This window comes from Calidris pugnax, unplaced genomic scaffold (assembly GCF_001431845.1).
Source record: "Calidris pugnax isolate Ruff unplaced genomic scaffold, ASM143184v1 scaffold28, whole genome shotgun sequence".
NCBI lineage: Eukaryota > Metazoa > Chordata > Aves > Charadriiformes > Scolopacidae > Calidris > Calidris pugnax.
In genome coordinates, this window is record NW_015090842.1 from 6,925,823 (window position 1) to 6,943,253 (window position 17,431).

The 17,431-nt window shown below is 38.3% G+C and overlaps 1 protein-coding gene across 1 annotated transcript in view; it reads left to right on the top strand.

The window, feature by feature from the left end:
* Window positions 1–17,431, top strand: part of CDH13 (cadherin 13) — a 465,789-nt gene that overhangs the window by 422,148 nt on the left and 26,210 nt on the right. Inside the window, exon 10 of the mRNA XM_014942408.1 lies at window positions 1,544–1,797. Coding sequence (XP_014797894.1) covers window positions 1,544–1,797 — 254 coding nt within the window. The remainder of the gene's footprint in view (window positions 1–1,543; window positions 1,798–17,431) is intronic.

Here is a 17,431-nt window from a genome sequence, read left to right on the forward strand (position 1 = left end):
TCTTCTGCTAACAATGAGTATAGTTTCCTTTCTGAGAGCATGTGTGCCCGTGCTACACTGTGTACGTTTTCAGGATTCACTTTTCCAGTAACATGAGATGAACTGTCGTCGTGTGATGAGAATCTTCCAAAGCTTGATTCCTATCACATTGCTGCTTGTCTGCCATCTACTAAATGGAGAGCAGCTGTAATGTGCTACCTTATATTTCATGAGTGAGAATACATTATTTAGAGCCTATAACATTCAGTTTCAGTCAAGGATTACATCTTTCTCCTGTTGTGGTAAATAATTAATGCGGGCTTGGATATTTCATATGTGTGTGTGTGTGTGGTCATTAATTGGAAATGGTAACAATTTCCACTATGTTTTTGTTGTTTTTTTTTCTAGTTTCAAGCCACAGTAAAGGAGGGAGTCACAGGTGTAATAGTAAACTTAACCGTTGGTGACCGAGATGACCCAGCAACCGGAGCATGGAGAGCTGTCTACACCATTATTAATGGAAATCCAGGGCAGAGTTTTGAAATCCACACCAATCCCCAGACTAACGAGGGAATGCTCTCTGTTGTCAAGGTAAGAACAATTTGCTGTTGTACTGTGTTATTACTGCAAGGTCCACCCACTGGATTTACTGCATAAGAGAAGGCACAGCAAGGATAAATTACTCAATAATATATAGTTGGCTTCCAGCTCTTGTCCAAACAATATTTACAAACCCTTCTTCTGTCACAGTAGCCTCACTTCTTTAGTCATAAGGACCTGCCTGTTGCTAAATATATTGTCATTGTGCTTAAATAACAGCTGGGTTTGCATTGAGCATCATAATTCATAGTGAGACTTCACAACCAAGTTTTGTTTGTGACTGAGGGTACAAATGGAATTCAAGGGCCATGTTTTGTCCTCAGTTAGAGAACACAGATGCAAATACCAGGGAAGTAAGGGACGAGGCTTCAGACTGAATTGGAGAACTGAATTTGGTCGCACATTTCTAAAGTCTCATGAAAAAAATTATTTCCTGTCTTTGTATGAAGATAATCCTATACCTCACACTTTAAAAAAGAAAAAAGAGACTAGCCCCAGTTGCTGACTGTACCAGAATTTTCTGTTTGACTTCAGAAGAGGCATTTTCAATTCTTAAGACAAATGACATCTATTTCCATGGTGGTGCTTTTGATTTCAAGGTAGGAGTTGAGAAAATACCTTTATGTTGCTTATGATAAGTAGCTACTAAGTATGACTGGTTCATTTGCTAAATGCATATTACATCATGACTAAGCATGTATATGTGAGAATTAAATTATATGTATGAGATACGGCAAAAGAGTATATGCTCTTGGATAATGGGACATCTCCATCTTTAATTAAGTTCATTGTCTTTGATGCACTTTATAACTATTATTGTTTCTAATGCTAAACCCTGACCAAGTGTCAGATGCGATGGACGCTGTTCTCCCTTTCTGGCTAGTTCTATCTTCTGCAAGTTTGCAATTGGTTAGAAGGAAAAAGTGTTTGCACTTGCACTCTGACTTTATGATACCTTTTACAGCCTTTGGACTATGAGATTTCAGCGTTTCACACACTGCTGATCAAAGTAGAAAATGAAGATCCCCTGATTCCAGACATAGCCTACGGCCCCAGTTCCACAGCAACAGTTCAGATCACTGTTGAGGATGTGAATGAAGGCCCAGTTTTCCACCCAAACCCAATGACAGTGACGAAACAAGAAAACATCCCTGTTGGCAGTGTTGTGTTAACGGTAAATGCCACTGATCCAGATACTTTGCAACATCAGACTATCAGGTGAGTGCAGTACCCTCTAATTTTCATCCATCAGAAAGTGAGCATGTCTTTTGTGCCTGAGAATTTGCCTGCCAGTTACAGAATTAAGTTACAGTTGTTTGAGCTCTACATAATAAGAAGTGGCTTTTTTTTTTTTTTTTTTCTGCAATGGAGGGATTCAGTCTGATGAAAAAACTGAACTGTATTAGACAGGAGGCAGTAGTTTTCCAGGCTATGAAGTTACTGCAATAGCACAGTCGAGTGTCACAAGCAACAGACATAGCTTTGCAGAGTGTTTTAGAACAACTTTTAACCTGCATGTTTATTCCTCTTCTTTCATGAGAGCCAGAGAAAATCTGTAAACATTCAAAACTGTATAGAAATAATCTGTTTTGCATGTTTTAAGTCATTTTATGATCATTTCTAATGTCCCTTAGTGAAATAATGAATGTCCATCCACATTCAAGGGCTGAGAAAATATCAAAATATCAAAAATGCCTTTGAGTTTTGCCACTGAAATATCAATTTATCTGAAGGATGATTCTTAGGATATGCCATTCCCTTTGTGTTCCAAGTGTATTTATTTACAGAATGCATTTTGATTCTTAATTTTTGTTTTTGCTCCAAAGATTTCTTGTTTCTTTCACTGTGGTCACACAGATTTGTGTCTGTCAGTTGAAAGCCAATGGACTTTCTATTGCTTGTCAAATACAGCAATTTGACCCTCAGCAGCATTACTCAGAACCTGGCTTGTGTAGAGAAAATATATTTGTTGCCATTGGGATTGAGTTTAAGAAACATAAATTTTGAAATTCCTCATAACTTTATGTAATTTCTTGGGAGAGAAAAAAAGGCATATTAATGTAACATGTCATTTTGTGAGGCTAAAAGAGAAAAGTCAAGAAAATGCAAGGATTAGGTTGTCAGAAACAACAATCCAGAAACCAATCTCTGACTTTTTTCCCCTTGACCTACTGATTTTGCTGAGTTTCTCCTAACTACATTGATACTGAAATTATGGGGCATACCAATTAGCCACTGAAAACTCTGAGTTAGCTTGAAGTATTGTACGTAACCAGTTAAGTAACATAAACACTTTTTGCAGTCCACCACATCTCGCAATGGGCTGTAAAAGAACTGTCAAATCTTGACTATAACTAGCTCATAATCTAAATAGAATTTTCACAGAAGTTCTACCATATCTGCAAGGCCAAAACCTGGAAGGTTTTTAGGCAAAAGCAAGATTTTTCATTTCTTACTCTGCACATGCGGAAGAGCAGAAATAAGCTGTATTGGTTGGGAATGAAGCATGATCATATATGGAAACCCTGTAAAAGGAAGTGGCTATGTAAGTTAGAAAAAAATAATGCAAATATCCTGGAAATCTGAAAGTGATGGAATGATTCAGGAAAGGCTAATTTGACTACCTGTGTGTCCTTTTGCTAAAAATAACAGGAAAGCATAAAATAGCATTTTTAAAAGATGCTTTTAGCTAACACTGAGGTATTACTGAAGCACATTGCTACTAGCAGTGAAAAAGGAAGACTGTAGTACATGAGAACAGCAGCTATAATTAAGGATAGTGTAAAATTGCATGTGTAAAGGCCAAAGCTACTCATTAGTTTGGGTCCGGGCGAAATGTTTTCTTTAAGTTGCTACAGGCAGGTGTGTGTTTAGAGCTCGGGCCCAGGTCCAGGATTTTATAGAGTGCTCACCAAACTACATGGTTCTCAGACTATGCTGCTATAAATTGTATCATCAGAGTCCTTAGTATGATTATACAGGTGAAATAAAGGCCAAGCAAGCACAAACCAGACTTTTAAATGAGATATTGCACTAAATATTTATGACCACAAGCAAGCAATGTTTTGTGTCTGCAAGAAGCAATGAATGCCAGATTTGTATTGTGTGTGCTGTGTGAACAATGTACATCACTCCCAACAAAGGATATTTCTGTTCAAAAGTGGAGACAGAGGCAAACAAAAGCACAACAGAGAATTTGTAATGTTACTTTTTTTTACTTTAAACCTGTAACAGCTGAGATATGTCTAACTGCAGGGATATTTTTAGTTAGTTTTCTATATAAAACTTGTAGGGTTTTTTTTTCAGATTTTTTTCTTTACAAAACTTGCTGATTATTTGTAATCAGGAAATTTAGTTACTCTACTAGATATAACATCATAAATGCATTTCAAGAACCATGAATAGTATATAGAAACCATTTGTACCATTGTCCACATCTAGATTGAATTTATTCTTTGAACATTGCATATCTGAATCAGATTCAAATTACTTATCTCTTTGAAAAACGTGGCTTACTTTGTAAAAATTCCTAAAAACAGCTGTACTTTTGAAGCAATTTTCATTCTTCTTCTTCAGCTTGAAGTATTTTTGCAGACTGAGACAGAATTTCATTTAAAAGCTCAAACAAGCTGGCAAAAATGTATTACACTGAAAAAAATATGACTCCAAGTATTTGTAAGACACAAAAAACTCGTACCTTGAGCTCTATCTATTTGTCTGCACATGATTAGCAGTGAACTCTCATTGTGTCAGCTCTTCTGAGATCTACTGAGGTTAACATTTCAAAGAAAATCAGGGGAGAGGTAAGAAAAACCATCCTGGAAATGAGAACCACATGCTCATAGCCCAGCTAAATAATCTAGGCATCAAATTTCATGTTACTTTAAATTATCCCTGTTTAAGACAAGGTTAACACTGTCTTTCACAACTGTATCCAGAGCCATGATTTCCTATAAAAAGTCTGCAAGGAGCATAGTGAGTTTTGGACTGTGGATGGTGTAGAAAGGAAGGAGCAGGCAGAACCATTTTTTTCTTGAACACGTACCGTTGGGTGGAAAACAATGCTTGTTCTGCTGATCACTCCCAGAAAGAAAAGGAACCTGTTCGAGTTGGATCACATTTCTTATATTCATTAACCTATTTTTTCTTTAAAGTATTTAATTCCCTTTATGGTTTCCAACTTTTTTAGAATTAAAAAATGAAAGAAATCCAGCTGGCCCCATTTTAATTATAACCCAACAATTTATTAATAGAACAGTAATGAAGTTTCTGAAATTTGATTTCTTAATCAGGGATCATTGTTATTTTTGTGCCAGATTTAAGAGTTTAATTTTGGGTGCTTCTTCCCAACCTCTGAAATTTTAATCAGAAGTTTCAAGTGTACATGTCAATGAGAAGTTAAAGGCCAAATTTAATAACATTTTCTACCTTGGGAAATTAAAAGAAGCAGCTCACTCTCTGAAATCCATTATTAACAGTAGATCTTAATTAAACACAGTTACGGTCCTCAATGTTTGTCTGTGTGAAGAGATTGGTTTCAGTATTTTTCCCCTTTTTGGATTCAACAAGTCCAGGATATTCAATAGTTAGACTTTTAACTGTGTGTAAATAAGTTGTTTACTGCAGTGTATTTGTAATTTTTAATTAAAGCAACGTTCTTCCCTGGTTTCATGGTTTATCATGGCAATATATTTTTTATTACCTACTGTGCTCTTGCATTTTAAATTATTTATATAAATATATTATTGAGGTATTTATTCTCAGTAAGAAATGTGACACAATGCTTCAGAAATATCTTCACAAGAAAAGTTTATTATAGCTCTAAAGCATACCTAATTCATTAAGTAGAATTAAAATGCAGTATTTGAAGCTGGCAAACTTAGAAACGGAACCCAATCTGCAGTGAGTTTGGGAATATGAAAGACTGCCAAAAATATCTGAAGCAATATATGTAAATGAGATATATATTTGTGTGTGTGTAGCTCTGTGTGTGTATTTTTTTTTATCTGCACCTGAATTCAGCTGACTCCACGTGGTATAAGTGGCTTCTGGAAGCATGGGTACATCCTCTTAGTGTTGAAATCTCAACTGGAGAAACTTGAAAGGCAATTTTTTACTTTCTGATTGACATCCTTTTGTTTGATTCTGGTCTCTTCATATCACCCTGTCATTAATTTAGTGGAATTACACAAATATGGAATCAGTAAATCTTGATTTGTTTGAGGTTGATCATTTCAGATTAGAATAGCCTGTGGTGGATCCAGCGACCCGGCTGCAGAGGTTCGACTGCTACAGCCCCGCCATTGCACTGGCTGTGTGTTTGATAGCTCTGCTAGGCTGGAAGTGGGAGCAAATTTGTACTTATTATGTCATCATTTCCCAATAACAGCTACTGGTCCATCTGAAAGGTGGATAGACTCTGTCTTTAACATAAAGAACACTTTTCTATATTACACACTAAACGTATGTATTAATGAGGCTTCACCCTTGAACATCAGACCATGGGGATCATAAGGCTGAACATAACAGACACTATTAGAAGTGATTGTCTTTATTTGCCATTACCTCAAGGGCCACTGGACAAAGGACTGGTTGTTGACTTTGGGAATGGAAAGTTTTACTGCAGAGCCACATTTTGCTTTAGATTATGTCATCATACATAACTTTGGGGTCAGTGCCTATAGAGTTAGTGGAAGTCAGGGAGAGTGTTTCAAACTCCTATTGGTGGCAACCAAGATCTGCATACTCTTTGTAAAAAAAAAAAAAAAAAACGCCTAAAATTCTGTAAAATAGTGCTGTAACTACACTGAAGTGGGACTTATAGTTCGGTGGGGTTCTTCCAAATCTCAAATACTTTAGAAAACTAAGGGGGACTCACTGGAAAAAAGTACATTTACTTCTCTTAACTTCTCTCTTTGCTGCCAAGCACCACCCTTACGTGCAGTTAATATATAAGCCATGAATTGCAAAGACAATTCAAAAAGTCTTTTCTATGTCTCTTGCCAGGATTTTTTCAGAGATCCTGAACCCACCTCTGAACAAGGATGAGGCTTCAAATCACATTGCTCGCAAATGCTTAAGGGATCAATTTTGCATACTTTGTTCCACATCAAGCCTTTTTAAAGCACTGTTGTTGCAGGTGGAGGTCAATAAACTTGCTTTTTGAGATACACTACAGCCACTTACAGAAGTACTATATAATGAGAGAGGGATAGAAAGTCTTAAAGAGTGAATGCTAATGAAGTAACACACTTAGTCATTGTTAAATATGTCTCCTAGAGCCTGAAGGACTTGTCTTTGATTCCTAACAACAGGAGATTTGTTTTCCTTCTGCAGACAGAAGAATAGTTCTATTGTTATAAATGAATGGCTGAGCCATGCTCTCAGCATGCAGCGCCAGAGCTTTTCACTGTAACTTACACCCAAGAGCATCTCAAGTTGGCTCTGCAGTTTTATTTATGGCCTGCCTGAACCCAGCCACTGGGAATTTGTAGCACGTCTCTAGATCTGAAGTTGCTGTATATTGGACAGTGCACATTGTTTTTCTTTTCCTTTCTCATTTTTAAGTTAGAAGGAAAGCCAGGTAGAGAGGGAATCTGCTCGAAGCAGAAAGTTTTTCCTCTTCTGTCTTTACTGCAAAATTTTGAAACACGGAAACAGTAACTCTAGAGAGCTGCAGGTTTTGGGGTATCCAGTAAGCAATACCAGAAAAGGAGAGGTTTAATCACTTCCAAAAGAATATCGTGGCCAATTCCCTCATGCTACATAACTACCACCTATAATTGCAGGAACTCACTCATCAACTGTTAGCACAACAGTATTCTATAGAACAGATTTTTAGTGAAACTGTTTCTTAAATGTGTTAGTACTATCTGTGTAGGTAATCACTGTGAGATAGATATGTTACTATCATAATATTAGTATTTGAAGGGGAAAATGAATGAAAAAATGTGTCTTTTTTTGTTGTTGTTGTTTGACCAAGCTGACTTCCACCTTTTGTTTACTGAGCAATGTGAACAAACCTCTCTTTCCCCGTACAGCAAACTCTTTAGGCCTACAGCAAGATGGGAAAGAAGCAAAATTGTTTCTGCAGTGGTGCTGCACCTTCTTTATTCTCCTCGTATACCCATGACCACACTGATATAACTCTGGAAGGGGGATAATGGCTTCACAGTAGATTCAGACCCCTTTTTTCCTGTTCAGAAGATGATTTGTAGCTGGCCAGCACTGAGTCTGAATAAATGTGGTGGAAGCTGCTGGTAAAAAAAAAATAATAAATTCTGGTGGGACCTACTGATAAGAGACTGAAGAGAATAAATGACTGGAGTAAAATCCCAGTGCCAAGATAATTAAAACATCTGCCCAACCTGGAAACCATGTCCTATAAAAGCTGTGGACAGCAGTTAAGGCTGACCATTCAGGAAAGCCACTTTCAGCTTTGTCAGCTTCAATATTGGAGCTATGCTATTACAGCACCACCTTGTCCTCAGAGTACTGAATGTTGATAGTCTGCTGCCCGAAGTCTGCTCTTCAGTCCCTTTGCTACTCATAGGCATTCCCTAATTATCTTAATTTACAGCCAACCTGACAACACCTCCCTTTTAGCTCCTTGGAGAGTCCCTGGAAATCCTTGATTTCTCAGCTGCTTCTGGTGTTTCTCCCAGTGGTGAACACCTCTAAGACTCCCCTGTTGTTTCTTTTTCCCCCTCTTCTTACTGATATTGTCAGTCTCTGTGCTGGGACAGATGCTGGGCCTCTTCTCTCCTTGTCTGCTTTTGTATATCTTAATTTTTAGTGCTTAAGGACAATCCCATCTAACCAGTTGGTGCTAAGCTTTGGTATGCCAGCTTTTGCCTTGCAGGGAGGTGGGGGACCTCCTATACTTGCTTTGCCTTTTCTATGCTAACATATTGTGCTTGGTTCTTCCCAGCAGTTGCCAAGATTTGGGGGAAAGATTAATGTACATGAACAGGTTGCTGTAGCACCTATTTTTTCCTTACCCTCTTTTAGTAGAAAAGGAGGGAGAGCAGAGAGCAAAATTTCAGATGGACTGAATGAGGCAGTTCTCCTGAAGAATAGTGTCCCTTTTCCTGAGAAAAAAAAGATTAATCCCTCTCTCCTTGTTTAGTCCCTGAAATGGCAGAAGTGTCTGAATTAAATATTAAAGACTGCCTAAAGCAGAGGTCCCAGGAATTTTCAATCCAGTAATTCATAGTTTTGCAGGGTACCCATCTACCTGAAGCCAGACTTTATGACTTCTGATAATACTTGTCAGAAGATCGCATTCCTAAAACTTTCCATCTGCTTTACTCTGTTGACATAAATCATACTGAATAGATTGATATTAGAGCTATAGTTGATAGGATTGAGGATCTGTGTTTCCATGTAATCAAATAAGCCATAGAAACCAGTTTTAACATCCCTTGATATTACCCTAAGAATCCCAAATTTCTGATTAATAAGGATGAATATAACATTTAAGGGGAGTTTAATTAGACTCTCTGTCTTTATCCTGCATAACAATATTATGCAATGTTATGATTCAACCATGTCAGTACTCAGAAGGAATAGCTGTGAACTGTGAAATTATAGGGCACATTTTTCATGTCACTGACTAAACAATATTGCAGATCTTCTTGAGAAATATAACAATAGGATATATCAGTCACAAGTTATGCTTGCAGTGGAAGTCAGATCTTGACAATAAGTCACTTTGTCATTACTGTTCTCTTCTAGTTTCAGAAAAGGCAGGATTTTGCCTCTGGAAGAAGCAAAGAGTGTCTTGATTATAATAAGTTGGCTATCAAGTTTGGGGACGCTGTGTAAAGAGGCAAGTCGACAGGGAAGGGGATAGTATGAATTTTTGTTAATATTTTAAAGCCATTGAATTCTGGAGTCCCTTTCAGCCAAGTTAGATCGCGCATGCACGTCTGTATGTAGTTATGGCTTTCAGTGGTGCTTTGGCAGAAATTTATTTGGATTGGTGTTCCCTAAGATTGTAACTCCAGTGACCAGTGTTATTTTATACCAGGTACAAAGCTGGAAAACCACTCAAAAGTTTTCCAGGAAGACCGGTAATGCATCTGGGCCAGAATTCTGTGATCAAGTGGAAGTATATAATTAAACTGTTCTTGTTCTTGTGGAGTTCAGCACCTCTGCCTTTAAAGCAGGTATAGATCTCAGATGACACCAGCGGAGGTGTTGTCTGGCATTCATATCCTGATTGGAAAAGGGAAATGCTGTTCTTCTTTCATAGCTTTTTGCCCTGGTGTGGAGATATGAGGTGCCAATGTTACGGTTATATTTCATTAATTTGCCATCTCCCAAATAAGGACGGAATAAACCACGGACACACAATTCAGTGCCAATATTCCTACTGAATCTAGGTGCAGGATTTCATCTCGGAGCAGAAGCTTTCCCAGGTGCACAGAACTGCTGCTGTATGCTCACAGCCACTGCTCGACCACGAGACATCCCTAGTCTGTGCATTTCAAGGCATAAAGAACCTCATCTTCTTTTAAACTCACAGACAGTTGGTTATTCTTGGAGTAGAATTTAAGTTCAGTGAGGAAATTGTCAGAAGGTTTAAGCACTCATTTTTACTAAATGGAGCTCTGCAATGTTACTGTAATGCGAAAGAAGTCTTGTAGAGTTCAATTGGAATTTTTCTATTAACTTAGTAATAAGGATGCCAATTTCTGTAAAATAGTTTCTGAGTAAGAGTGAAATTATGCACTTTGTTAAGCAGCAGTAAGCTTGCTGATTCATTCTTGGTTCAAATGTGAATTGCTAAGGACTGACTTCTTCCTAATTTTATGACCATTATGCTCTAGGTAAATATGCCTACAGAGACATACATGCCTACTCTGCATATAGCTTGATAATTATTATCCATGTGATCCCTTGGGGCAGCTCCATTGGGTAGTAGTTAGCATAGCATTGCCTTGGAGATACTAACCTGTCTCACCCAGATTTCATTGAATATTCCAAACCCTGGAGAATTTTTACACGTCTACCTATTTTAATGGGCCTGTCAGAATAATATTACCTTGTTTTCTTTTCAAATGGGAAATTTCCAATAGAATTTTACCTGCCTAAGGCCCAGCCTCTCTGGAGATTGAGCCCTGGGTCACTGGTAGCATTCTATACATAAAAAACAAATGCAGCCACCAAGTTTGTCTGATAGTGCTTTAGGGCTAAACTAAGAAATTTTTGTATTAGCTGGGCACAAGGTTTGCAGCTTCAGAATGGAGAACTCAAAGGTTGCTTCTGGCCTTAGAAGCTTCCAAGTTAACTAGTGTTTAAAACACATTTTAATAAGGAAAGAAAACAACACGATCTCAGTTTTCCATATCTCCATGTCACTTGTGTTGTTAGTTTAACTCAGGGAAACTGTTGCAGAGTTTAGGTTTTTAAGTAGAAAGAAAAAAGAAAGAGCCCACTATAGCTTTAATCATTGTATAACTGTAACCCTTTGAATGAGTTCTTCTTTGTGCAGCTGGGTGAGTTTTTTCATTTCAGCTTCTGTCGTTTCAGGAAAAAAAATAGCAGACACTTTTAGTTTTAAAGGTCTTAAGGCCTCCATTTTTTGTGTGTCACATTGAAAATGAAAATACATCCCATGGCGATACTATGGACGTGCATTGAAGGCAGCTGGCGAAACATTTGGATCCCTAACGACAAGGGAAAAGTGCACGTGAAGTCTAACTTTTGGGCATACAATCCAGGGTTAAATAGCGTAGAGTAACTAAGACATAATAGTTAATAAGAAGCTTAGGAGAGGATTAAATACCTTCAGTTTACGGAGTACTATATAATGTGTGCAGTGACTGCAATAGATATCAAGCAGAAAATAAAGCTGTATGAGATCAAATAGTGGAAGACTGTTGGTAAAGTATTTGCCTTATTGGTACCACACTGTAGTCAAGCAGGGCCTAAATACAAAGTTTATCAGCAGCTGTCAGTGTGGCAAATTAAGCTTAAACAGACAACAGTAATTCTTCCATTTCCTGTCTTTGCAGTATTTAATCCCATAACCTCTAGTGAAAGCTCTTTCTGTGTCATAAATGAATACTTATGTAGAGCTTTTTCCTCTAAGTTCCTCAGGATTTCCACCATTGGCCAGCAGATTTCTTAAATGACACACATTTGTCATGTTGTTTAATGTATATCTGAAAGGGCCTTGGCTATTAGGGTGATGAACATGACATAAAAATTGTGCTGTATGGAGTATATTTGTGGTAGGCAGTATATCAGAGCAAGCATTCAGATGCACACAGGATACTTACCCTAACAAAAAAAAAAAAATGTTTTCTATCCTCTAGAGGAGTATTACTGAGAAGTGGTCAGCACAAACTCTTCATTTTAGCAAATAAAGGATAATTTTCTTTGTAAAGATTATCCTTTATTTCTTTGAAAAACAAAGGTTTTTTTTCATAGGTCATGTATTGTATGTTGAAATATATATCTAAAAGGGCGATTTTCTCAATCCTTCTATACCTTGGGACATGCTTTTCAGAGTATGTAGCAGAATTTAATTTCTGTCAGTAATCTCTGATAATATTCACATGTAAAGGACCAAATTTACTTTGCAGTACCATCAGTTAGACAAGGGATGTACTATCCACTGAGTAAATGTAACTGAGTGTGGAATCTGAGTTTTAATGTTATTGTTCAACAAGCGAAAAATAGTATTTCATTTTTCTAACATCCCTTGAAGGCAGAGGCAGAAAGACAGGGAGGGGGGCGGAATTCAGCGCAGTAACCTATAACAAATGTAACAACCTAGACTTGATGGCATTATAAATAAAACAGCTAAGACATGGTTATACATAATCTTGAAAAGTGATAAGGGCCAGACAGGTAGGAGAGAAGTCCATGGATTTTGAAGTGTGTTTGGACAGCTTGAATGCCTGAGAATGTGATTCCTAGAGATTAGAAATGGTAAATCACGTTTCCCTTTTCATTTGCCGTGGTCATTAAAGCTACTGAGTTCAGTAAACGAAAGAAACTGGGCTAAAATAAAGGAAAATATGTAACATGATGTCACACATTGCTCCAACATTTAGGAGAGAAAGTGTTTGCGTGTTTTTTGTGTAGTTCAGTGTACTCAGTCGAATAGACCTCAGATAGATTAGCTGTTATTACAGAATGAATGAAAGAGAATTAATTAAGTTTCTTCTGTAAGAAATGCACCCATGAAGTACACAGGATATTCAAAGTCTGCTGGAAAAAAGCAAAAACTTAATTCATGTTGTCAATAGCCAGGAATAAATGTGCCTTTTTCTTCATGTTATCGTATTGGACGGTAGTATGAATTTTTCTTGAATATTAGATGCCTACAGTATCACACATGCTACTGAATTTCTCCCCTCCCTTTTCCTTCTTTGTTATTGAATGCTATAAGTTTGGAAGGTATTTTTACTCAGTAGGTATTAATTCCTCTGGGCTACAAAACTATACAAAAATTTCTTGACCAAAAGGGTTGTCAAACGTTGGCACAGGCTGCCCAGGGACGCAGTTGACTCTTCACCCCTGGAGGTATTTAAAAGACGGGTAGATGCAGTGCTGAGGGACATGGTTTAGTGGTGGTTTTGGCAGTGTAAGGTTATTGGTTGGGCTCGATGCCCTTCCAACCCAGATGATTCTATGATTTTATGAAAAGCTTCAAGACAGTCTATTTTCCTACTACAAATACAGTTCTTTTTAAACAAAGCTAAACTAAAGAACTAAAAGGAAAAACATCTTAATTGCTGCAATAAGAATAGAAGAGTGACATATTTTATGGAATTAGTTGAGTTGTATTTCTATGGAAACAAAGTTATTAATGTCTTGGCTCTTCACTGATTTCTAAAACCCTATGAGAATTTCCAGTTCTTTGGGATAAAGTCAGACCATTAATCAAACATTAGACAGCCTTGCATATCTTTTTCACATAGACATTGATATGAAATGAATATTATCCTGTTCGTGTATTGTAATATGCAATTGAAAACATGATCTGGTGCTGAGCAATGGTAAGGATATGTTTTTTACTAGGACATCAATTTAGTGCAAATTTTTACATGAGTTCCTCTACAATTTTCCAAAAGTAATGCCTACACAGGGTAATACTCATATCTGTGTGAATAACTCATAGAATTTCCTTGAAAAATTCTTTATGGATAAGTTTACTTGCATGCGTATAAAATATTTTTCTTGAAGAAAAACTAGAAATCTAGAGGAAATATAAGAAAATGAAGGCTACTAAAAAAATAAATTACTAAAGGTCCAACTCTTTTCCTTAAAAAACCTACATCCTTATTTCCTACTTGCACAGACCTTCAGAGAATTCAATCTTCATAATAGATGCTTAGTAAGTTAAATAGGGAACAAGGAGTTAACTGACCCCTAAATAACTCATTGGTTGGCACCCAACTGTGACCAAAATCATTCTAATTTGATTCTGGTTCATTCTAAAATATTTTGACTGAGTTTGGAAATCCCCATCTCTCCTCCCTAGAGGTAGCATTTAGGCAGTCCACATGAAGGGCTTGGGCCAGGGTAAGATTTTAATTCCCCATCCCCTTCTCGCAGTGCCAGGTACCAGCGGGAACTTGAATTCCCAGCGTGCTGCTGTTGCTTCTGTCAAGCTCCCTGCTTCAGGGGTCTGGTGGTGGGCAAGGGAGAGGCATAGTGGCATTCTGTTGCTTTAGAGCTGGCATCGATGTGGTGGTGGGTACAGGAGATAGGTTAATGAAACCATCCTGCCTTGCTGATAAAGCTCTGCCCACAGGCACCCATCCCAGAGGTAGGGAAACACAAAAATAATGGGAAATGTGTAAATGTGTGTGCTGGGGTCTGCGTCACGGGGCGGGCTGGGGCCGAGCGGGTGGATGGGAGCCGCGGGCTGCGGCAGCAGCAGCAGCACATGGCTCTGTAGGGTGACAGGAGAGGCCGAGGGGTGATGCTGCGGGTTCCCACAGCTCTCCCTGTTGAACAAATCCTCTCTAAGAGATGTCAGTTATTAATTCAGTTGTTATTGTGAACTGGTAACATGAAATATACTTCGGGCGATCAGCTCCGCATGCGGCAAAGACTACAAACAATGGCCCAGGCAGTGCTCTAATGTAAGAAAAAACAGCATTCCGGCTAGGTTTCTTTGCCTGGATCAGGTTCAGCTCAACTCCCAGGATCAGTGTTTTCCTTTTACTCTGAAGTCTGGATTCCAATGTGGATCTTTGCCACCCAAGATTATGCGTTTCAAATACATGAAAACACCTTTTTGTAATCATGGGACTAGCAACCAATATCACACCAAAATGAGTTTCCGGAGAGGGAAACCTGCACCAGCTGCATATTTGAAAGTAGCTGTCACATCCGTGCTGTTTAAACAGAGCTGGGGGGACAGTGCTGAGTGTTTGATGGGGAAAAGAGAGGGAAGAAGCAGGAATGGGGCTGGTTTTCCTGCCAGACCCCCAACTGCAACCTGCCAAGAAACTCAGAGGCTTTTCTATGTCAGCAGAACATTATTGCTCTCCTATCATCTCTGGTGTTACGGCGCTCGCCTTAGAAATAGCTGAATCTTAGAAATAAGTCCTGTGCAAGTTTAGCCAACTCAGGAATGCCCCAGCTCTGTCAGCACAGGAAGCTTCGATTGCTGTTCTGGCAGTATCAGCTTCTTCACAGATTTTCTTTCTGAATTGCTACTTATTGCACGGTCAATTTATTGTGTGTTAAATTTTTTCCTTTCTTATGCTAGTCCCTTTTTTCTTTTTCCTTTGTTGCTAAGAAAAACCTAGTGAATATATTTATGCTTGTTCATCACAGTAAATATACTTTTATGTAAATTTTTTTGGCTGAAATACCTGATATAGGCAGGGGAGCCCTATTTTTATTTTCTTGAAGAAAAATCTCATGGAATTCTATGAATTAGGACACAGATCTCAAGTAACTTTGTTTGAAGTATTTGGTCTTTATAATGAAATTTTTGTTTTGCAGAGTTTCTTAGGAAAAAGGAAATTGCCACATGATTGATGTGATGTCTTTTCTATCAGTCACTGGGTCTGTCCTTTACTGTAGATACAAATTCTTCATAGCAGATACTTCACATTCCTGCTTCAGGGATGAGTATTTCCCACTCTTCATTGCTTGGAATCTTTCACTTTTATCTTTTCTGACCGTGATTTGACAGACTGAGCAGACATTTCCTTCCTGGCATCTCTTTTGCAACTTTAACTAATGTTGTCCGGTGATTTCAAGGTTGAGGATTGTGAGTCTGGAACTTATTTCCTATCAAAATATCTATCTTGTTAGTATTTTTGCTTTTTGTGGCTATCATCCAGATTTCCATGTTAGAATAGATTTCACTGAGCTACTACATTTTCAAGGTCCCATTAACTTTCAAGTAACTGTCCATTCAGCGATGTTTACAGCCTCTTAACAGTTTGTAAGAATCCTTTATTTGGAATTGCACTGTTTTGGCTGACACCTCCTTCCTGACTTCTGCTGTATTTTATCCTCCTCCCCCCTCCCTTATTTTTTCCAGGTACTAATTTATTTTTTTTTTAAAGGCCAAAAAAAAAGTTATAGTTCGTAAATCCTGGGCACAATTTTTCCTAGTAAAAGTTGCAGCCTTTAACAAAAGAAAACCACTGAAAAAAGCATCATCTTCCACGTTGAGGATCATAATTTAATCTTCTGCTAGAGGTAATTATTTTCTTTACTAGTGAGCATGACAAAAATTCCTCACATTTTTTTCCTGTTACCAATTCCGATGTAGGTTCCCCCACATAAATCAAGGGAGCATTTCAGTTTTAATTCATACAAAATCCACAGTTTCAGCACTCTTTCCTAGCATTTTCTCTAGCACTGAAGAGGCAGAAATTACTACATGTAGTAAGGGATAAGATAGAGGAAAGTCACGCTCTTAATAATTCTGAATGCCTTGAGGACAGCCAGAAGCTGTGGTCCCAGAGATTCCATGTGTGTATATTTAGATTTAGACACTATTCTTTCAATTTGTGTCGTTTGTGAACACTTCCTGATGAACATCTGTAATTAATGGGAAAAGTTGTGCATGTTTAGTGTCAAAGGAAGTCACTCTGCTAAATCCGCAGGAAACAGTCCAAAAAATGCCCTCCTTGGTGTTGCTTGATCCTCTGGCAATAGGGAGAATGGCCTAAAATACTCCTAGACTTTAATTATTTTCAGGGTGACAAGGAGTTATTCCCTATCTCTGGGATAGTCCCAATATCTTCTAGATTTATTCTGGACTGCAATTCTTTGAAAAGTTTTGATGAGAAAAAGGCAACAATGAGGGAAACAAAAGAGGTGAGTGAGTGTGAAAGAACCGGCTGAGGTGGTGCCCGGGGGATGCTGGTGGCACCAACCTCTGCTTTCAAAGGCATCAACATCACGCAGCCTGAGATTGGCACAGGACATAAACTGTGCTAAAATGATTATTCAGCATATTCACCAATTCGTTACACTTTCCTTTTGGAAATTAATTTGCAGAAACATTAATTCCCTTCCTTCTTTATGAGACGAGTCCCAAAGTTAATAGATGTTAATAGGGGCCAGGACTGGATCTTGTGAATGTGTTTGTATCAGAGAGGCTCAGGTTCCAATCCTGCGCTGGAGCTGAGACTCCTGGCTCCCCTGCCCCGTCTTTGAGGGGGTGCTTGCAGGTGAGGGTGTTTTCTTTGGTACTTTAGTATTAACCAGGGCAAAACTGAGGTTTTATGGCAGGAGTAATCCCTTGCTGGGACCCGCCAGTTCCTGGCAGTAGGATGCGCAGTCCAACAGGAGCTGTATTGATCCTGACGGACTAATGCTTCCCAGTAGTGAGCCACTTCAGACAGCTTTTCTGCCC